Below are 23,030 nucleotides of genomic sequence, written 5' to 3'. Positions count from 1 at the left end.
AATGCATTATTAGTTAACACTGGGAGCAACAACCAGAGAAGCTTCTAAAATAGGAAGAGTGCAGCCTCTGGGATACTTTAAAACAACATGACAGGCAGAGTTCCCATTGTGGCTCAGTGGGTTAAGAACCCGACTAGTATCCACAAGGATGTGGGTTCGATCCCTGGCCTCGCTTAGTGGGTTAAGGAGCCGGCACTGCCATGAGCTGTGGCAAAGTTTGCAGATGAGGCTCAGATCCGGCATTGCTGTGGCTGTGGTGTAGGCTGGCAGCTACAGCTCCAATTCAACCCTGACTTGGGAACTATCACATGCCACAGGTGCGGCCCTCAAAACAAACAAAAAAAAACATGACAGACTTGTAACTATTTGTGAGTCACTTAGCGACAAGATCTAATCTTTGGTCTGCAGATTTTTTTCACCCGACTCTACCTATCCTCATACACTTTTAGAACCCAAACGTGCAGTTAACTCAGGCCTCAACCCTGGTTAGTGTCTCAAGCAGATTCCAATAAAGTGTAAAACCATGGAGTAGGGTCCAACACGCTCCTCTCTCATCTTGAATGATCTCATGCTTGCTTCGCCTGCCCTGACTGATATCCACGAATGAGTGAAGTGTGTCTGCATGACTCCAGCCAATCTCCCTCAGCACGTTAAGATACGGATTTCAGGGCCTCACCCCAAGACTCTGATTTGGGAGCTTGGGTGGGGTGGGGGACATGAGAACGTGCACTTCTAACTTGCTTCCAGGTGATGCTGTGGCCCTGACTCAAACCCTGGAAACCATCGTTCCAAAGCTACATCTGACTGCCCATATTTTACATTTTCCAACAAGAAGTACCTGGATATACTATTGTTATTCAAAACCCTGGGTCAAAATAGAAATAATTAGCCATGTGAAAAGAAAGTAAATTGCATAGCCTATTAATATAAAAATCTTTCTTGCATGTTTTAGGAAACAGCTATGCTGCTTTTAGCATAATGTGTATATTGCACAAAAGAGAATTCTATAGGAAAAAAGCTTGGTAACATCAAAGGAGAGAATAATAATTACAGCATATAGTTTTTGAAGCACTTTCCTTTCTCTACAAATTAAATTACTACCATTATTTCCCTGAGAGGCATTTAATAGATATGGTTGTTTTTCCCCCTTTTTAAGGCCACACCCGCGGCATATGGAAGTTCCCGGGCTAGGGGTTGAATTGGAGCTGCAGCTGCCAGCCTACACCACAGCCACAGCAACACCAGATTGGAGCCACACCTGCAAACTACACTGCAGCTTGGGGCAACACTGGATGCTTCACCTGCTGAGCAAGGCCAGGGATCCAACTCACATCCTTACAGATACTAGTTGGGTTCTTAACCCCCTGAACCACAGTGCGAATGCTACATTTAATGTTTTTGCACTAGATGATACATATTTTGAAGGCAGAGATTTATCTTTGTATATCTAACAATGCCAGAATACAAGTGCAGTCCCAGGAAAACACCTGTTGCACAGAGGGATTCTCTTTATGTATTTACGCAGCACATTACATAGTTAATTTCTTTATCTTGCTTTAGTCTGTCTCCCTCTGTTTATTTTTATTTTTTTGTCTTTTTAGGGCTGCACCCGCAGCATATGGAGGTTCCCAGGCTAGGGGTCCAATCAGAGCTGTGGCCGCTGGCCTACACCACAGCTCACAGCAACACCGGATCCTTAACCCACTGAGTAAGGCCAGGGATCGAACCTGAAACCTCATGGTTCCTAGTCGGATTCGTTTCTGCTGCGCCATGATGGGAATGCCTCCCTCTGTTTAAATGTAAGCTCCATGAGGGCTGAAATTTTTGTCTGTTTTGTTCAGACTATATTCTCCCTACTATTGTAGGCATTCAATATTTGATGAAAGAAATTGTCAGATGAATGACAAATTAGCCACCCATTTTAAATGTAAAGGAGAGTTATGCATGAATATTGTATATTTTACTCATATTGTATTTAAAACTGGATGTTGATTTTTGCCAGAAATAATGGCATGGATGTTGCCAGAAATAATTAAGTCGACAGAGTATGCCTCTGTTTACAAGTGTATTTCAAAAGTATGATTGCTTAATTATCCATAGACCCTGATTATTTTTTTTAGCTATGACCACACCCCCTGATTTTGGTTTTATCTGTGAACATGACAGCTGACACTAGCTCCCAGGTGTGAAATGCCAGCACACTTTTGTTCACTAATGGTTATGATCAAGGACAGCCTCACCTAACAACGGATTAGATTTGGAAACTACGGTAAAAGCAAAAACAAACGGCTAATTCTTTGATAGTTCTTCCTTCTTCAGTGTGCACAATTCACAGCATGAAGAATAGTGAGCAGTTTAGTACACTTGGCTTCTAATTGGATAGTCACAGGAGGAGTACCCAGGAGCTTTAAAAATACACATTCTTAGGCCCTAATTCTAGAAATTTTAACTTGAGAGAGTTAGGGTGGTGCCTGGGTTGTGTATTTTGGCAAAATCCCTTCCACGTGTGCACACCTATTGAAAACGGCTCGAATCTAGTTGAATTATCATATTGTTATGATTTCATCAAAATCCAACTTCACACAGTCAATACCAAGATGGGGAAGACATCCAAGCAGAGTTTAGGCAGCCATGGACTTTGGCTGCCTGCAGGTGTCGATGTAGATAATGATTCTTCAGCTCATGTCCCATCTCCTAGGGCCCTAGGAATGTGTACTTTAACAAACCCCCAAAGGATTCTCACATTCCCTAGAGCTTAAGAATTACTGCATTAGTCCCTCAACTCTTTCCACTCCACAATGGGAATGGGGTGTCACCTCCTTCCTCTGTGGCCCCTCCCCAGACCCAACTGTGTGTATGTGGGGGGCTGGTCCTTGAAGGTGACAACTCTGCAGGCCTTGAACCACATAGAGATACATGCACCCACACACTTCCCCTAAGAATCTCCAAAGTGGCTTAAGTTAAAAGACAACTTAAATGAAGTTGTCAGCTTCCTATTTTCAAAGAGGAACTTGTGGCTGTTTCATTATCCTCGAGATTTTGTGTTAATTCAATATGCTGCAATTCAGTTTTACCCATGGCAAATTACATCTCTCCCCAGGAATTGTGTAAGAAGGTAATCAGCCACTAATATATAAGAAAAAGAAAAGAGCAATAGATATGTTGGGAAGTGACAAGTGCAGTATCTGATACTTTTCTTGCTGTATTAAAAAGTGAGTTTAGCCTTGTGAATAGAAAAGAAAAGAAAACAACCCTTTGATTCATTTGGTCATTCTGGGACATGAATTTTGTTTCTTTTAAAAATTTTAAAAACTGAAGTATAGTTAATTTACAATGTTGTGCTAGTTTCAAGTATTCAGCAAAGTGATTCATAGCTAGATACTGGAGTACAGTTAGATAAACAATACAAGATACTGAGTATAATTCCCTGTGTTATATAGTAGATCCTTGTTGCTTATCTAATTTATATACCATAGTGTGTATCTCTTAATACCAAACTCCTAATTTATCTCCTCCCCTTCTGCCTCCACCCCTGCCCCCTACTATCCCTTCAGTAGCTATAGGTTTGTTTTCTATGTTTGTGAGTCTATTTCTGTTTTGTAAAGAAGTTCATTTGTCTGTGTTTTGGTATCAGGGTGATGGTGGCCTCACAGAATGCACCTCAAAATATAAGGTAAATGCTAATAGGCATAAAAGGAGAAATTGACAATAACACAATAATGGCGGGAGGTCTTTAACACCCCACTTACATGAATGGACAGATCATCCAGACAGAATATCAATAAGCAAATACAGGTCTTAAATAACATATTAGACCAGATGAACTTAATTAGAGCATTCCATCCAAAAGCAGAATACACATTCTTTTCAAGTACACATGAAACCGTCTCCAGGACAGATCACATGCTGGGACACAAAGCAAGCCTCGCCAGCCTTGGCAAATTTCCAAAAAGTGAAATCATCTCAAGCATCTTTTCTGACCACAATGCTATGAGCCTAGAAATCAATTACAAGAAGAAAACTGCAAAAAACGCCACAAACATGTGGAGGCTAAATAATATGCTACCAAACAACCAATGAAAATACTTAGAGACAGATGAAAATGAAAACATGATAATCTAAAACCTCTGGGAAGCAGCAGAAGCACTTCTAAGAGAGAAATTTATAGCAATACAATCTTACCTCAGGAAAAAAAAAAAAAAAAAAAAAACCTCAAATAAACAACCTAATGTTACAACTAAAGCAACCAAAGAGAGAAGAACAAATAAAACTCAAAGTTAATAAAAGGAAAGAAATCCAAAGAAGAAACAAACGAAACAGAGATGAAGAAATCAATAGAAAAGATCAATGAAACTAAAAGCTGGTTTTTTGAGAAGATAAATAAAGCTGATATACCTTTAGCCAGATTCTTCAAGAAAAAAAGGGAGAGGGCTCAAGTCAATAAAATTAGAAATGAAAAAAAAAGTTACAACCAACACAGAGAAATACAAAGGATCATGAGATACTACTACAAGCCAATAAAATGGACAACCAAGAAGAAATGGACAAATTCTTAGAAAGGTACACTCTCCCAAGATTGAGCCAGTAAGAAATAGAAAATATGGACAAACCGATTACCAGTACTGAAACTGAATCAGTAATTTAACCACCACCCCACCAGCAAAAGTCCAGGATCATAGTCCTGGCTTCACAGGTGAATTCTACCAAATATTTAAAGACTTTAGATACATCTACTCTTCTAAAACTGCTCCAGAAAATTGCAGAGGAAGAGTCACTTCCAAACTCATTCTATATATTCTTTTACAGATTCTTTTTCATTATAGTTATTATAAGATACTGAATACAGTTGCCTATGCTATATGGTAAGTCCTTTGTTTTTTTAAAATCTGTTTTATATATAGTAGTGTGTATGTGTTAATCCCAAATTCCAAACTTATCCATCCCCCTTCCTTTTCCTTTGGTAACCATAAGATTGTTCTCTGTCTGTGGGTCTGTTTCTGTTTTGTACATAAATTCATTTGTATCTTTTTTTAGATTCCACAAATAAGTGATTATCATATGATATTTGTTTTTGTCTGACTTACTTCCCTTAGTATGATAATCTCTAGGTCCCCCCATGTTGCTGCAAATGCCATTATTTCACTTTTTTATGGCTGAGTACTATTCCATTGTGCATATATACCACACCACACCACATCTTCTTTATCCATTCTTATTAGTGGACACTGAGGTTGCTTCCATGTCTTGGCTATTGTAAATAGTGCTGCAGTGAACCCTGAGGTACACAGGACATGAATTTAAAAAGGAAGACAGGACACACACATACATATGCATGATTCATCCTATGAAAAGAGGATGAATCATGGCTCAGAGGCAACGAACCTAATATCCATGAGGATGAGGATAATCCCTGGCCTTGCTCACAGGGCTGAGGATCTGGCATTGTGGTGAGCTGTGGTGCAGGTTGCAGATGCGGCTCAGCTCTGGCGTTGCTGTGGCTGTTGTGTGGGCCAGCAGCGGCAGCTCTGATTCGACCCTTAGCCTGGGAACTTCTATATGTCGCAGGCCCAACACTAACAAACAAACAAACAAACAAACAAACAAAAAAAAAAAAAAAAAAGAGAAGAGGCAATGGGGCATCTGAGAATCTGGGATGATCTGAATCTGTCCAAAGGACTCCTCCTGACCTGTTGCTCAAATGAAACCATGAACCAAATGCGCTGCTAACTGGTTATTTTACATTCCTGAGCATGGGAAAAACTTTATAGGAGAAGATTCTAGATGACCAGTCTCCAAAAAGGGCGGTAGTCACAACAGGTGTGACACTGTAGAAGAGGAGCTAAATCTGCTTGTCAAACCTGCAAAGGGACAACCCCACGGGGCAGGCAGCTGATCGTTAGGAGTCAAAGCCCAGTTGCCAAAGCTATGAGGGCCTGGGAAACCGTTCTGCAATTTCTGTATCATCCATGAGGTCAGCATCTTTTATGGAAAACATCTGCCAGCCATGTTCTGGGCTGCTAAGAGCTACTGGAGGAAACACTCAGAGTCACCTGCTATTCAGGTACGGCACAGAAGGACAGATTTTAGATAGACTGGGATGGTATTTTCAGGGGGTGAGAGAGCAGCAGTCAGTCACCTGTCAAATGGCTGTGCCAAAATCTGTGCAAAGGCTGAATGCTGGCTTGATACCAAGGGGAGAGAGGGCACTGGTTGGGTTTCCTGTGATTATTTGTACAGATAGCAAATGAGCCTCTGGGTGACAGATACTGTGGAGGATAATGATTAAGAAGGACTCCTCCCACTGTATTCAGCATGAGCCAATTCTGTCCAGTATTGGCTCTACAATTTAGGAGACACTAACTAATTCTAAAGGACCCAGGGTGGGGGGAGGGGGGAGAGGTGAGGTAGGAATGATAAAGCTGGCAAAGGGGCTATCCAAGTGACTGCATTAAACACAACTATTCACTTATAAGAGGGAGATATTTAATACATACAAGGGCACACTAATACATACAGCATCAGGACATGAATGGCTAGGCCTCCCAGCAGAAGGGACCTCAGGGGTCATTGTGGACCTCAAGCTGAATCAGTCTGATCTAGTTAACTGTCAGCTACCAAGATAACAATGAATGTTATCATCCTATGAGGCACAGCTAAAAGAGTGTCATGTCTAGATGTGGCATTTTAAAAGGATTAAAAAAACAAAGCAGGAAACTAGAGAAGCCAAGTTTCTTGGGAGATACAAGTTTGTTGAAGGAAAAGTAACTAAATAACCACACGAAGTGACAGAGAACTTAAAAGAGGAAATCACAGAAACCTTTTAGTCCTAAAAGGACCTTTACAGTTTGTAATACATTTCATAACTTTTTTTTTTTTTCTCAATGAATACACACAAAACAACTATTTAGTCATTAGTCAGGTATCCTTCGATCACAGATAAGGGACAAGCTTGGTGAAATGACGGGACAGGCCAAAGGCCACATGGCTGGTCAACAGTAGAACTGACACTTGACCTTGGATCTTAGGATCCAAATCTATTTTCCCTACATTTCACTCTTGTCATGCCTGGATGTTTAGGGCTGTTACTATATAATTATGTTCAAATTGCCTCTTGTTGGTATCTATAGATTTCGGAACCTTAGAATTCAAAAACTTCAGTCTTTAGAAAAGATTTAGCTCAGAAAAAACACTTACTCTCTCTTACTTATAGATGAAAGCTGCAGTTAGAGGAATTTCAGATAAGCAGATATGGGACAAAATTTTGAAGAGGGTGGGGACTTAGGTATTGAGATTACTCAGCAAGACTATGGAATCTATCTTCTTGAGGATATTCTTTCTTTTCTTTTAGCAACTGTGAACGTTTTCATCTTAATAGCGTAATAGCATGGTTTAAATATGACAAGGAATTCTGTCCTTGCAGAATTCCTGTTGGTCTCCTGATATAATGGCATTTGGAGAACTTGGGCTTTCCTGTCGCCTGGATGAATGCATTGGTTGCTTCACAGAACCAAGTAATGATAAACTTTTTGTTGGTGAGCTCTGCATTGAGCAATCTGACAGCTGTGGCCCAACAGAGCTCTTATTTTCTCAGTGTTGAAACTTCAACCATAGTTGTTCTGTTTTCCAGTCTTTGAGGTGAGCTGAACATCACCAAAGTTCTGGGTAAAATAATCACCCCTTTTCTTAAGGCGGAAGAAATGGAAATGGGGCCAAGATAGCTCCAGCCAGATGAGCTGGAGGTTTGCAGTATAAAAGCAAAATAAAACAGAACCCTGAATGTTCACGGTGTGCAGGACCACAAAGCAAAATTACCCATGAAAATGATTCATAAAGACGTGACAAGCGGAGCCAAGCACAGGTTGGTGAGAAGTCCAGGGAGTGTTAGAAGCTTCACTTTAAAGTCTGAATTAGTTCATAAAACTGAGAAAATTAACAGTTTCACCCTAAGAAGAAAATGTGGAAGAGAGGCAATTAATTGTTAATAATTTAAAAAGATGCCAGGCAGAAGAGATTTAAGAGAGAAACAGAGAAAGACAATGGAACAGTTTCTAAACAAAGAAGGAAGGTATATTTTTCACCCAGGGTGCCAAAAAGGGCAGAGAACAAAATTTAAACTCACAAGTTTTAACCCACACACAGAGGCACTCAAGCGTAGACAGTCCAGTATGCTAAAGGAGCCCAAGGCATCCTTTATGATCCATGTAAGCAGAACACAAGAAGTCCTTCTTTACTCCTGGCTCTCAAGAAACATACAGCTTTCTTGGCATGAAAAGTTAACTTACTAGGTCAACTAGAAAAAGCACATTCATGAAATGGAACGCTGGGCAGGCATCTTTCCTGGCCTTTAATCACCCTCTGTAGTGAATGTTAGACACTGAGCAACTTAAATCCAGATACTGATTGATGTTTGTATATAAGCTCTGAGAAAGTCTTTCCCTGTTATATTCTGCAGATTTATAAAACCCCACATGGAAGAGACTTTATTGAGGACTCATGTCATACAAGGATTTTATGTACACTCTTATACATACACTTAGATATAAAAGCACTTTGCTCTGTGCAGCAAATATGGACACATCTACACAATAATTTTGAAATTAGTTTCAAAGTTTTCTTTCTTTCTTTCTTTCTTTTTTTTTTTTTAGGGCCACACCCATGGTATATGGAAGTTTCCAGGCTAGGGGCCCATGCCACAGCCACAGCAACACCAGATCTGGACTGCGTCTGCAACCGACACTGCAGCTCACAGCAATACTGGATCCTTAACCCACTGAGTGAGGCCAGGGATCAAACCCACATCCTCATGGATACTATTTGGGATTGTTACCACTGAGCCATGATGGGAAATCCTTAAGTGTAGTTTTCTTTTTTTTTTTTTTTTTTTTTTGTCTTTTGTCTTTTGTTGTTGTTGTTGCTATTTCTTGGGCCGCTCCCGCGGCATATGGAGGTTCCCAGGCTAGGGGTTGAATCGGAGCTGTAGCCACCGGCCTACGCCAGAGCCACAGCAATGCGGGATCCGAGCCGCGTCTGCAACCTACACCACAGCTCACGGCAACGCCGGATCGTTAACCCACTGAGCAAGGGCAGGGACCGAACCCGCAACCTCATGGTTCCTAGTCGGATTCGTTAACCACTGCGCCACGACGGGAACTCCAAGTGTAGTTTTCTAGAGGAGTCAGGAGTTGAGGATTTATGCAATTTTCAAACTGGTTTATTAGGAGGAGGTAAGCCATTAGACAGAAAGCGGGAACATGAAGGAAGAAGTTATTCCTATTCGTTCTCCACAATGTACTGAGCACCTGTAATGTGGGCTATGGCGCTCCAGTCTGTTATGCCCATGGTGGCACATACTACGCACAGGTGCTCAGGATGAACACACTGGGTGAGAAAAAATCCTCTTGCACTGGAGGGCAGGAAAAGTGTGTATGTGCTCACATCAGTGGGTACTAATTGGCACCAGGCTCTAAAGGGGCCTCCAGGAAGCAAGAAGCAGCAGCAGAAGGGTGGTAACAGGAGTGGGTACAGAAGTCTGGGAGCTCGAACAGGTCAGGTGAGGATGCTGCAGAAGTGATGTGTGTGTGTAAGCAGGGCTCGTAGCTTTATAATGCATGGTCTGAATCTGGTTCTATCAGCAATGCCACTGGGCAGCACTTCCGTATACTGAGAAAGGCTTTGGTCACCACGCAAACTGGCACCGCCTACTTCCCAGGCCAGAACTCGAAGGAAAAAAAAAAAAAAATGAACCCAACTGGTAAGAGTATGTTAAAATTGGATGTGTGTACATATATAACAGAATCACTTTTTTTGTACAGCAAAATGATCGCAACCTTGTAAATCACCTATACTTCAATAAAACTTAAAAAAAAAATGAAGAAACATTGGAAGTATCTTCACCTCTCCATGCTCACCACAAATCAATTTTTTGAGTGGTTTAAGACCTGAAAGTGAAACAGCTATCGCCAAATAAATAAGTAAATGAAATATAGATAAAATCTCTCCCTGAACTTCCAAGCTTCACAGGAAAATATGTATATATTCTGGGGCGTAACACTTGAGAGCAATGAATAGACTTTTTAATTGTAGAAAGCTTTTAGTGTGTGTGGCTCCTCTTAATGACATCCGAACATAAAAACCCTATGTAATTACTAACCTACATGAAGGCAGTTCTCCTGGGGGGGTGGGGGGTGGGGGGAGGAAGACCTGCACAATCATCGGCAGGGAGACTGGAGGACAGAGGGAGTAGGAACACAACCCAGGCAGAAATACGCAGTGGAACTTAATCACTGTAATTTAGATTCTGTCACCAAGTCCCAGGTACAAGCTCTTTTATGCATTGTCAAGAGATCTCCACAACTTAATTGCTGTTCCTGTCTTCTGAGGACACAAACACTCTAATTTACAGTGATTTTAGCTTCTCTAGCAATGTGCATTTGGTGGCTAAGTCCCCCTTTCCTCCAGGAAAGGAAGTCTGCTAAAGCTCTGATTATCCAGCTCACTCTGCCAAGATCAACAGACTGAAGTCACAAAGCCTCCCCATTTACCAGAGTCGCGAACGAATGTGACTCAACCTATCAGTGGGTGGGAAGCCCTGCCATCCTCCCCGAAAGGCCACATTCTTTCCCGGCAACTTTGGTTTTCAACAGAAGGGTTATTTCTAAATGATGATTCAAATGATTTCTGCATGGTCAGTCGGAAGCAGAAAATGTGGATAATCCTTTGAGGCTCTCAGGCAGCCCCAGTCAGCACATTCAGATGATGCAAGGCCAGGTGGTGACTTTCCGCGGGGGACTTCGTAGATCCCCTGGGATTTGCTAAGATTTGTCAGATGTCACAGCCCACGTTTTGTGCCTTGGCTTCAGAGGCCCAGCCCTTTTCAACTTTGCTCCATGGTGATGACAGTCTAGACAAGACCTCTGTAACGTTCCTCTGCCATCAAATCAGACCAGAGATATATTCCCAGGTGGGGTGTCATTTCAAAAAAAGATATCCTCCTTTCAAAATGAAGAACTGAAAACCAAGATCTAAGCAGCAAGGTAAACCTAAAAACCCCAGAGGAACTATTCTGACCTGACAACTGTTCTGAGTCAATGCACAGGCCACGCTTAATGAAGTGGTGGGCGGGCCAGGAACAGCAAGCCAGGGGCGTAACTCTGCATCAAGTGATTCCATGTCTATATTACATTATTATGGTATTTAATGCCCAGCTTTCTGTTCTACTTTTCTAAATATCTCCATCCACTTGAATCAAACATTCTATTTTCTGAATTGTGGAAAGGAAACTGGATGCCTGGTACTCAAGAATCCCAGGATGACTTTCCCCGTTGCCCTTCCGCTTGAGGGTCATGCAGTTTCCAGACCTGTCGCAATCACTTTTTATTACTACAACGTTATACAAAAGATAAACTCAGAAAATGCTTCATACCGTCTGGCCAACCTGAAGTTGTTAAGGATGGGAAGCTTGAGAATCTTATCAGCACCGATACAGACAGTGGGAGGCGTGAATATTTAACTGATCAAATTAAACCCATCCAAATTAACTCAAGGATGTCTTCTCTCATTATCTGGGCTTTACTGCCAGATTATGTGCCTGGATTCCCATCTGAAAAGTAAAACTAAATTCAACTTTGGGGCATGATAATGAAAAGGGGCCAGGAAGACGGCAAGGTTGGATGTTGCCACACGAGCTGATCAATGACTGGCAACGGTAAGAGGTAAAAGGAGAAACCACCACAGAGATCGACGGGTCCCAAAAGATGGTTCTGGAACATTTCTTCCCTAAAGGGAAGAATCTTGTCATGTTTTGGACGGTAGGCTCAAATCCAAAAGAGGAAATGAAAAATAGTATTTATTTTGCTATCAGCAGGATCTCCAAGGATACGAGGGAATGTGTACTTTTCTATTCTGAAAGGTAGATGGGCTGGTCTAATTTTAGCCACGCTTTCCTGTTGGACACCCCTCTCCCTCAGCCCCTGCAACACTTCACTGTCAGGAGCCAATTACTGAAAACGAATGACTGTGCAAACACTGGGTAAGTGATGCTTTCTGACAGAGAGGCGGTGCAGCGGTTCGGTATCATACACGATGGCATGTAAGTCTTGGGAAAGACCCCCTTCCTTTAAAATTATGATTGCGATTTTCTACTAATGTCTTCAAGAGACTGTCCCACTCTACATTCTCCATTGCTAGCTGGAAGCCACCTTATGAAATTCTTCTCTCATTCTGGTATGCAGTTAGGAATCTTTTCATAAAATCAAAGGCAGCCGCAAAGCACAAATCTGCAGACTTCTCTCACCGTTTAAAATGATGCATTAGGAATAAAGGATTTGGGTGGTAAATAAAAGGCATGGAGTATGTAAAAGTAACTGTCACTGCGTGAAAATCCCCCTTCTTCCTATACTCTTGAGCAAAGGGAGGTGGGATGAGGCCAGGAGCGGCACAGCAAAGGGCAGTTACCTTGTGTGGGAAGCAGCATCATTGATACTGAACGTGCTGTTCTCCCTGGTCAGAGGGTTCGAGCCGGCCTGGCTCTTGGTGTGGATGTCCAGGCTCAGGGAGGACTCCGTTTTCCGGTCCATGCCGTGGCTCTCTGACTCTAAAGTCCGATCTGCCAGGGAGATGACTTCACTGGAGCTGTGCCACAGGGGAGCCACCTTCTCCTTGCCTGGCCCCGAGCGTGGCGACGACGTGGCCGCCCCGAGGGAGGCCGTGCTGCCGTGGCTGGGGCCGTAGGAGGTGGTGTCGATGCCGCTGTCCGCCGAGGTGCCCTGCAGGTAGTTGTAGCCGTTGAGCTCGGACTCGGCGCGGTCCCCGTCATACCACTTCTCATCGCTGTGGGCACTCGAGGCGTTGCTGGAGAGGGTATTGCTGCTGGAGTGGCTCGAGTAGTGGCTGTCAGACTGCAAGGGAAGCAGGGTAAGGGCTCAAATGCAGTCTCTGCCTCTCGAACGCCAGGAGAAAATCATGGGGAACGACCCTGTGACATGTGTCTAGTTTCGGGGTTCCCAAGGCTCAAAAATTCCCGTGATGACAAGACAAAGTAGGGCAGGAGGGACCTGGAAAAATCTATTCAGAAGATTCTGTGGCAGAGGTCGCTGGGAGATTTTTTTTTTTTTTTTTAGAATCCATTTTACATTACTTGGCTTATGCTAAAGTATCAATAGTACTGAGGTGATTTTAATCTGAAAAATAACCTAAACTGTCATTAAAGTCTTGAATGTCCTAGTCTTAAAATAGATGTGATACCGCTAAGGGCTTATAAATAGAATAACCCTACTGATCAGAGTAAATAGAAGGCAGAATATAAGACTTTTTCCTAAAGACATCTTTTCTTTCCCCAATTAGCTTCTGTTTAGGACACAGCTTTTTTCTTTTTCTTTTTTCTTTTTTATTACTCAAACGAATTTATCACATCTGTAGTTGAGTAACGATCATAATACAGCTTTCTAAGGAGTGCTTAGAGGTAAAATTTACACAGAAATGCCAAGACAATTCAATGGGGGAAAACAGTCTTTTTAACAAATGCTGTTGGGATAACTAGATATCCAAATGTCAAAAAAGAATGAAGTTGGGTCCTTACCACATAAACAAGAAATCAAAAGATCCAAGACCTAAGTGTTAGAGCTAAAACTATAAAACTCTTAGAATTAAAGAGGGATACATCTTCATGAATGTGGATTATGAAATGGCCCCTTAGATACGACACCAAAAGCACAAAAATGAAAAGGAAGAAAAAATTGGACTCTATCAAAGTTTAAAATGTTTGTGCTTCAAATAACCCAATAAAAAATGGGCATGAGATTTGAACAGTCATTTATCCAAAGATGTACAAATGGTTGATGAGCACATGAAAAGATGCTCAATATCATTAGGGACATGCAAATTAGTCATTAGAAATATGCAAATCAAACCCACAATGAAATAACACTTCGCTCACAATAGGATGCTATAATTAAAAAGACAGACAGGAGTTCTTTGGTGGCCTAGTAGGTTAAGGATCTGGCACTGTCACTGCTGTGGCTTGAGTTCAATCACTGCCTCAGGAATTTCTGTATGCCATGGCTGCAGCCCAAAAAAAAAAAAAAAAAATGCAGGCATTCCTACTAGGGCTCAGAAGGTTAAGGACCTGGTATGTGTCCATGAGGATGGGGGCTCTATCCTTGGCCTCACTCAGTGGGTTAAGGATCTGCCGTTGCTGCAAGTTGTAGTACAGGTCACTGATGTGGCTCAGATCCCGTGCTGCTGTGGTTGTGGTGTGGTGCAGGCCGGCAGCTGCAGCTCTGATCTGACCCCTAGCCTGGGAACTTCCATATGCCTCAGGTGTAGCTGTTCAAAAAAGGCGGTGGGAGACAATAAGGCTAGTGGGCATTGATGGTAAGAATGTAAAACAGGGCAGCCAATGTGGGAACACAGAGGCAATTCAACTCAAGCAAAATGGAAACCTATTTTCACACAAAAACTTCTACATGTATTTTAAAGTAGCATTAGTCACAACAGCCAAAAGGTAGAGGGCAACCCACATGTCCATCAACTGATCAATGGATAAAAAAACGTGGTACATCCACAGAATGGCTTAGTATTCAGTCATAAAAGGATATGAAGTACTCATCCATGCTGTACCATGGATGAACCTTGAAGACACGCCAAGGCAAGGAAGCCAGATACAAAAGGTCACATATTCTATGACTCCATTCACATAAAATGTCAGATGGGCACATCCACAGCGATGGGAAGTAGATTCGTGGTTATGAAGGACTTGGGGTAAGATGAAAGAGTTGGGGTGACTCCCTAAGAGTACAGAATTTCTTTTTGGGGTGATGGAAATGTCCTGGAGTTAGATGGTGGTGCTGGTTGCACAACTTTGTGAATATACTAAACACCACCACATTATGATATGTGAATACACGGTATGTGAATCATATCTCAAAAAAGTGTGGACAGAACCCTTGCTGCCCGGTGGCTTAGCTGCTCAGAAAGAACATTTTATAGCTTCCCAAAGAGATACGATTTCAAAAGATATCTGAATAAAGGAATACTTAAGTTGGAGGCTGGAAGTCCAGATGCTTGGTGGAGAGTCCACAGGAGGAGAGACGTGCGTCTTGGGGCTGAAGAAGGGGCATGCTCTTTGCAGGCTGCAGGGCGAGGCAGGAGAAGGGCAGGCCTGCCTCACCTCAAAGCGAGAGCTCTCCCTCCCTTGAAAAAGGGTCTGTCCCCATTACTTTGCAGGTGCTTCTCTAGTGTTTCTCAATAACAACTTTTGCATAAGGCCATCATTTATTTTTGGTAGGGCAGAACTTTTTAGGGCTGGACTCGGGCTGTGGAATTTGCTAGCCCCGGGCCACAGGTGGCTCTGTTCAATGTGGCTGGTCTGCATTCAGATGGGCTGAGAGTGTGAGGTATGTGATAGATGTATATGGAACTATAACCCAACCACATCTGGAAGTTTGTGTTCTTGCCAAATTTTTAAAAAGGAAGAAGAAACAGGTGAAATTAAGGATATATTTTATCTCACCCAATCCATCCGAAATATTATTTGACTATGCAATCAACTGAAGCATTGTTAATGAGGGAGGGGAAAGGGACAGCCAGACGAGGACGAGGTACCACTTGCAACTGCAGCTGGGACAGCATCCCATTCCCATCAGTGAATCTCTCCCACAGCCTAGGGAGGGAGGCTTGCTCACGAACATGGGTGTTCTCTTTTTAAGCTTCCATATTCATTTTACTAAAGCAAAACTTGTATGAGCCTTCTCATTAAAGTTCTAAGTATCTTATAAATTAGTGAATATGAAATACAGTATTTCCTCATTCTCTAGAATGACATAAATGTAAATATACATTTTCGTCAACAGACAGACCAAGGAAATCAACTGCATTTAAAAAGGTAGGAAACAATAGCGTCTTATTCCCAATTCTACCTGTAAGGGATAAGGACTCGTGGAGAACTACGGTGAAAGGACAAAAATGTGTGCAGCCCTGGAAGATAAGAGAAGCAGAAGGGAACACGGTCGGGAAGCTGTCTGTCTCCTTGACTGATGCTCCAACCCTACATATCTCATGCCTACAACTGTGTAAGCAAATAGAATCTGTATCTAGCATATTTCTATTCCAAACATTAGGATTGTTTGTGATGGGATCAGATGGCCTTCCATCCGAGTCTGTGTGGAGAGCAGGTGCATATCACTGAGGAATTCCATTTTATCTCAAAGCAAGCTTAAGGACGTGGGCAGTAGAAATTGCAGGGCCGTGGCAGCCATGCCCACCTTCTACCAGGACGACTGCCTCTCTGAGCATGTGCAGGAAAGAGAGAGCAGGCTGGTACCATTTTCACATTGCAGGGAAGGTACATCATTAGGCATCTCACATTTTTATAATTTTGAAATTGACTTACATGCCCTTGTTTGTTTGGAGACAAATGAACCACTGGATCCTGACGTATTAATCTCCCACTGGGGCTCTCTCGGAAAGCTGGCAGTACCTTTGATACTGCTGGGAGGTGGCACGTTGGCTCTGGAATACAGCACAGGACATTATGGTGCAGGCACTAGACAGATCCCAGCACATGTTGACAAATCAAGACGGCTTGCCATTGCACCTCTGAGTTCATTGGCCAGCAAACTCTGAATTTCAGCAAGAAGCTTGTTGAGAGTTTACACAAGAGACAGCATGTCAAAAACTAAGTGGCTGATGGATAAAGCTTGCAGCTGGTGACAGTGTGTCACATCATACACATTAGCATAGCCAGGTATCACCAAACCAAAGGCCATGAACAATGCGGCAAAGTTAGGAATCAACTTCTGGCTTGGGGGGAAACGTCTCGGATATATGGATTAAATTTATGAAATTCATTCATTGCCAAGTGTAGCTAACCTCGCTTGGTCTACATTACCTAGACAGGCATGGATGCAATCACGTGTTACTTACCATGACACTTTGGAAATATTTTACCTGTATATTCATGCTGCTCGAGGACAAAAGAATTGAAATCCTGAGGTCCTCTATAACTGTAAGCTAAGCACAACAGAAAAGACACACAGCAACTAGTTTACTTAAAACAATTGCTTCCTTTTGGACTCCGCTGGCGTTCAAGATGGGGTTCCAAAGGTGAAAGGTAAGCGATTTGGCCTCTTTAACATCCTTAAAAGCTTTCGGCAACAGTTCTGCACTTCTGCAACACCCTTCCTAACACGTACAGGACGACTGGGTGGCATCCTCTTTGACTCTGACTCTCAATCATGTCCAAACGCAGAGAGGCAGAAAAACAAACCCCACTGAGATGACTGAGCCAATTAAGCAAGCTATGCTCTGTCTCCACTGGGCATCAGTTTATCACACGCTGATAGACAGAGACAGGTGGGCCTGGCTAACGAACACGATTCTGCTCAACATTTTCAATCAGTGACCAGAAGGTCACTGGAGAATGGTGTTCTTACAAATTAGAGTGTAGGAAGGTCAGCCTTTTGTATACTCAATATAGTGTACTGAGGAATGAGAACATAGCAATTATTTTTCTTGATTTCTCCCCAGTGTGGCTTCTGCCAGTGAAGCCCCAGATCCCTTCTGAAGTGTCAGTTAGAAAAGGCTGAGTTATTCCTCTGGAATCCTGGAATATCAACAACTATAAAAATTTATGTGAACATTTTATTTAAAGCCTTGGGTTTTGGATGGAGAAAAGCTACCACTTGGTTAAAAAAAAAAAAAAAAAAAAAGAGGCTTCTCTGGGAAGCTCTAGGTGTTACCTTGCATTTTAAAGAAAAGGTATACTTAACTAAAGGATGAATAAATGTGTTAAAAAGACTGACCAGTATTAATTTCAGAGTCTTATCTATGAAACATGGAATGACACTAAACTAAAGTGGATGCAAGGGGAGAAAGACGAGAGGAAGGTTTATGTGAAAGAATGACACTAGGTCTAGGATGACCCTTGTAATCACCCTTTCCAGTCCCAAGATGCCACTGCCTTCCCTGTGCGACTTCACCTGAGTGGGAAGTGTGACACTGAGAGTGCACAAAGGACTCGCTGGCAGCTTTGTTCAAAGCCTGTACCAGGAGCCAAAAAAAGCTGCTAAAGTCATGCTGAAGAAGGGATCCTTTTCACATGTGTCGTTGCCATCTCAACAGGATCAAAACATATGGGATTAAAAACATTCTGTCAAGAGCAGAACAGTGGATAGGAATATGCCCAGGTTTTCTGGGGGGTAGGGGTGGGAATGACAGATGGCTTCAATAACGAGGCACATCTCACTGAAGTGATGGGACAAAGCCTATCTTCAGAAGCTAAGAATTACATTTCTCTTCCTCAACTCCTGTCTTACCTGAATGCATCCCCACTCCCTTCTATGACCATAGGTTTTTCCTTTTTTTTTTTCTTTTTCTTTCTGTTGACCTTCTCCTCTCCTTGAGCAGCTTGGAGCCCCAGCTTGGCCCCAGGCACAGAAACATGGGCACAATCATTCAAACAGAACAAAACGATGCATTTGCAGGGAAGATAAAATGATGGGGTCTTTTTTCCAGCCCTGAAATTTACTTCTCTTAATCCCACTTTGATGGGAAAGTTACTAGAGAGAAGATAAAGGGAAAATCCCTAACAGTCCAGATTCAAGTCCCTGATGTATCAACCGTGTAGCTACTATGTATCCTTGGTGCTACCAGGTTGAAACTTAATCTTGTTTTGTGGCAAATTTTTACTGTATCAACTATTGTTTTGGTGCCACTGTACAATTGCACAGAGAGAAAGAGAAAGAAAGGACTAAATGCCAGAAAGCCAAATGAAGGCTTGCTCATGCAAATCTTTCCCTTCCAGCTGTTTCATACTAAGACATTTCCTTAGCTGACAGCTTAATAGCAGAATAGGGGGGAAAAGCACATAAAGGGAGGAAAAAGATCCTAACCAAGCTATAGATGTGACTAAACAGCAACTATATCTCTTTCCCATTTTGTGCATAGTTTTTACTTTTGTAAAACTCAACATTAAGAATACCCACTAATCTCCCAGGACACTTATATTAGGCAAAAACAAACGGGGCAGGAAGGAGATACTTCAGACACATGCAGCTTGGTACTCTGGCATTTTAACTTTAGTGCTGAAAATAATCTCCATGTTCCTTCTGTTTTTAAAGTTGGGGTCACTTAGAATCTTTCAACTCCTCTCAGATCTTAACTGCTGCTTTCACTGACACATAAGCTCACTGAGACTTAATGCTCATTCCCACGTATGACCCAGGGCTATATTACAGAACAGGATGCTCTGGAGACATCATCCAGAGGTAGCCAAAGTCACCTTGGTATAAAAGCAACTTGCTTTTTGTAGAAATGAGTTACTTACCCATCTGGTCGGCAATGCTATCCTCACTTCTTTGCCAGCTGGGTGTGGATTTCCCACTGCCGCCGATATCTGACTGGGTGTTCTGCCTGTCGATGGAGGCTGGGGACCTGCGGCTTATTCCAAACCTGTGGCGAGTTCCCCAAACAAAGGCAGAGACAACATCAGGGACCTCACCCATAAGGGAAGGGAGTCCTGGGTGCAGTGAACTATAAACTCTGATGACAGGTACTCCGAGAGTTTGCCTTACATGTCTGCACTTGCGTGCTCATCCTCATGCCTGTGGACACGGAGGCTGGAACCGTGTCTAAGTTATGGTCAGTATATGTCCCTCTGTTCAGAAAGGTATGTATCCTAAGTATATAAATTGAAAACAAGGGCAGGAGCCATCAGAACGGAGCCCACCTAAGATACATACAGTAAGAGACCAAAATCTTCTGGCCCTCGTGTCGCTAAGCTCAGACTGTCACTCACAGCCAAAAGGAAAATGCCACCATCCCACGGTTCCAAGTATATCGTCCAACTGGCTCATCCCAGAGGTTTCTCTTAACTTGGTAATCTGTTAAATCACTAAGCCACTCATTCTTGCAACAAATATTATCTAAGCACTTACTCTAAGGTCTGAAAGACAAACACTGCTATCGTTTACATCACATAGGGACCATTTTCAAAATGTATACTTTTTAGGAGTTCCCGTCATGGCGCAGCGAAAACGAATCTGACTAGGAACCATGAGGTTGCGGGTTCGCTCCCTGGCCTCGCTCTGAGGGTTGAGAATCCAGTATTGCCATGAGCTGTGAGGTAGGTCCAGACACGGCTTGGATCTAGTGCTGCTGTGGCTCTGGTGTAGGCCAGCGGCTATAGCTTTGATTAGACCCCTTGCCTGGGAACTTCTATATGCTGTGGGTGCAGCCCTAAAAAGACAAAAAGACTAAAAAAGAAAAAAAAAAGTATACCTTTTAAATCTCCTTTGGGAGAGCAACTGGAGAGTAGGTAAACTGGTAAATATAAAGGCATATGTCTATTTCTGGAAAGAAATTTAGCTATTTAATGAGCTTGTTTTAATTTTCCCTGTATAAAATAATAATATAATCTTAATTAAAGCATATATCTTTATTTTAGTATTCTCGGCAAGGTAAATACTCACCAAGCCTGTGAAAAAGAGCCAGAGTATAAAATTCAAAGATTCATGTGGAACTTTACAGATTTGGTTAATAATGAACTTATGAGTAATCTATAGAATAAAACACAGAACAGGGCCTGACAGATGCATGTACAGGTGTCTTATTTGGTACAAACTGATAAATGCATGAGAGGAACTACTAACTGCTGTGTTGGAAGATCTGGAGCCAAGTTCACTTCTCCTCCAAGGTCACTCAACTGCTGTCTTCCCGTCTTTATTTGTAAAATGGCAACTCTATTATATGGATCGGGGAGAAAATCTATATAAAAGTAATTGCAAAGTATGGAAGGCTATAAAATATTTTAGTAAAGCTCCTATTAGAACAATGCCCTTGTTACTTTCTGCACTAAAGATAGTCATTTACAAACTCAACTCTTAAGTGTCACTAAACAAAGTTACTTCCAATATTAAAAACAAAAACCTTGATTTATGAAAACTTCACTGAAAGTGCTCATTTAAAAAAAGATATAGGATTCACTAACTATGATCTTTGCCATTTCCTCCCTAAGTGGGGTCCTTGTTTAGGTAAGAAGAGTGAATATACTCAAACTGGCCCCATGATCCTATTCTTTATATTTTTGAGTTAATTAATTACTGAGATAGTTAATTTATAATGTTTATGATCCTATCCTTTTTTTTTTTTTTTTTTTTTTTTTTTTTTTTTTAGGGCCACACCTGTGGCATATAGCAATTCCCAGGCTAGGGGTTGAATTGGAACGCAGCTGCTGACCTATGCCATAGCCACAGCCACTTGGGATTCAAGCCACATCTGTGACCTATGCCTCCGCTTCCGGCAACACTGGATCCTTAACTCACTGAGCAAGGTCAGGGATCGAACCTATATCCTCATGGATACTAGTCGGGTTCTTAACCCTCTGAGCTGCAACGGGAACGCCTATGATCCTATTCTAAATGTGCACTAAATTAAGGCCTTTTCAAGAAGGTACAGAGATAAAAGTAAGAAATGGAGGAGAATCTTGCTTTTACTTTTTGGTAGCAGTGGAAACCAAAGACAACTCTAAACCTCTAAATTTAAAACCTAATGCCTTTTGGGCTGTCAGGTTTTAAATAAATGATTAAGTAAATGAACACCATTCCTATCCAGTGAACTTTCAGTTTCAGTTCTCACACGCGCCCCGCCTTTACTGAGGCCCAGGGCACCAGGGCTATGAAGAGACCATCCTTGAGGAGCTCGGACAAAACCTGTTCCCGGGAGGTCACTGCTGGCTCAGCAGGCCAAGGATCCGGTGTGGTCACTGCAGCAGCTCAGGTCAGTGCTGCGGTGTGTGGTTTGATTTCTGGCCCAAGAACTCCTGCATGTTGTGGGTGGGCCCAAGTTAAAAAAAAAATTCTCATTTTACATTGAGGCTCTTTCTGAAGAGCTTAACTGTCCCTTTGTTTAGAAGAGCACTTCGTACTTTAGCAGCCAGGGTTTAGAGCCGAAGGCGTTCTTAAGGAATCGTTTGGCTGCCACATGGAACGCTTTCAGGGACCAAGAACTTTCATGAGCCAGTCCGCTGCTCTCCAGAGCAGGCTGACAGCTTTGAGATACATTCCTCCTCATGGGCTGGAAACTTCTCCTCTGCAATTTTCATTTACTGATCTCCATGGACTCACAATTAAACCCCTTGCCTGGGAGGGCTGGGAGACAGCCCCCGGGGCCTCCTCGCCTCCCCGATGCTCACCCTCAGGCTGTATGGTGAGCATTGCTTACGTTTCTCCCACCATGACCTCCAACTTCTCCCCTGCCCAGTCCATCCCTGCCTCTGGACATGCCTTGCCTCATCCACATTCCTGAGTCTATGGCCCTAGGCTGGCAGGAGAGATCCTATGTCTTTTCATCAGTGTTGCCTTTTTTTTTTTTTTTTAGGGCCACAAGTGTGGCATATGAAGTTCCTGGGCTAGGGGGCTGAATTGGAGCTGCAGCTGCCAGCCTACACTGTAGCTCACAGCAACGCCGGATCCTTAACTCACTGAGTGAGGCCAGGGATCAAACCTGCATCCTCATGGATACTGGTCAGGTTTGTTACCACTGAGCCACAACAGGAATTCCATCAGCATTGCTTTTATTTATTTTTGGGTCTTTTTGCCATTTCTTGGGCCGCTCCCATGGCATATTCTCAGGCTAGGTGTCCAATCGGAGCTGTAGCCGCCGGCCTATGCCAAAGCCAAAGCAATGCAGGATCCGAGCTGCGTCTGCAACCTACACCACAGCTTACGGCAATGCCGGATCCTTAACCCACTGAGCAAGGTCAGGGATCGAACCCTCAACCTCATGGTTCCTAGTCGGATTCGTTAACCACCGCGCCACGACAGGAACTCCTTTCAGTGTTGCTTTTTAACTCTGTCATCCACACCTAAACTTGTGCATGTGCCTTTTCCCCTGCACTCAAATGGAGCAGGCTGCATTAACCAGCCTGAGAAATGACACCTCGAGGCTGACCTGGATGGTCTCGCCATTCTGACCCCAGGGTGTGGGCAGCACCTGACACACATGACACATGCTGAGCCCACTGGAGCACAGGGAGG

General features: G+C 42.8%; 1 protein-coding gene across 21 annotated transcripts in view; it reads right to left on the bottom strand.

Moving 5' to 3' along the window:
* Positions 1 to 23,030, bottom strand: part of SIPA1L1 (signal induced proliferation associated 1 like 1) — a 378,208-nt gene that overhangs the window by 28,700 nt on the left and 326,478 nt on the right. For 19 of the 21 annotated variants that reach the window (XM_084969649.1, XM_021099433.2, XM_021099436.2 and 16 more), the window contains 4 exons: positions 19,322 to 19,446; positions 16,945 to 17,007; positions 16,388 to 16,506; positions 12,454 to 12,896 (listed from right to left, as the gene is read on the bottom strand). In XM_084969649.1, the coding sequence (XP_084825775.1) occupies positions 12,454 to 12,896; positions 16,388 to 16,506; positions 16,945 to 17,007; positions 19,322 to 19,446 (750 nt within the window). The remainder of the gene's footprint in view (positions 1 to 12,453; positions 12,897 to 16,387; positions 16,507 to 16,944; positions 17,008 to 19,321; positions 19,447 to 23,030) is intronic. The other 2 variants (XM_013989146.3, XM_021099466.2) reach the window with 1 other exon arrangement.

Source organism: Sus scrofa, chromosome 7 (genome assembly GCF_054392235.1).
Source record: "Sus scrofa isolate SSC_HxYL_T2T_F1_AM1 chromosome 7, Sscrofa_HxYL_maternal_Yorkshire_Landrace_v2.0, whole genome shotgun sequence".
Taxonomy (NCBI): Eukaryota; Metazoa; Chordata; class Mammalia; order Artiodactyla; family Suidae; genus Sus; species Sus scrofa.
The sequence above is the reverse complement of the archived record's forward strand: the minus strand, read 5'-3'. Positions and strand labels throughout refer to the sequence as shown.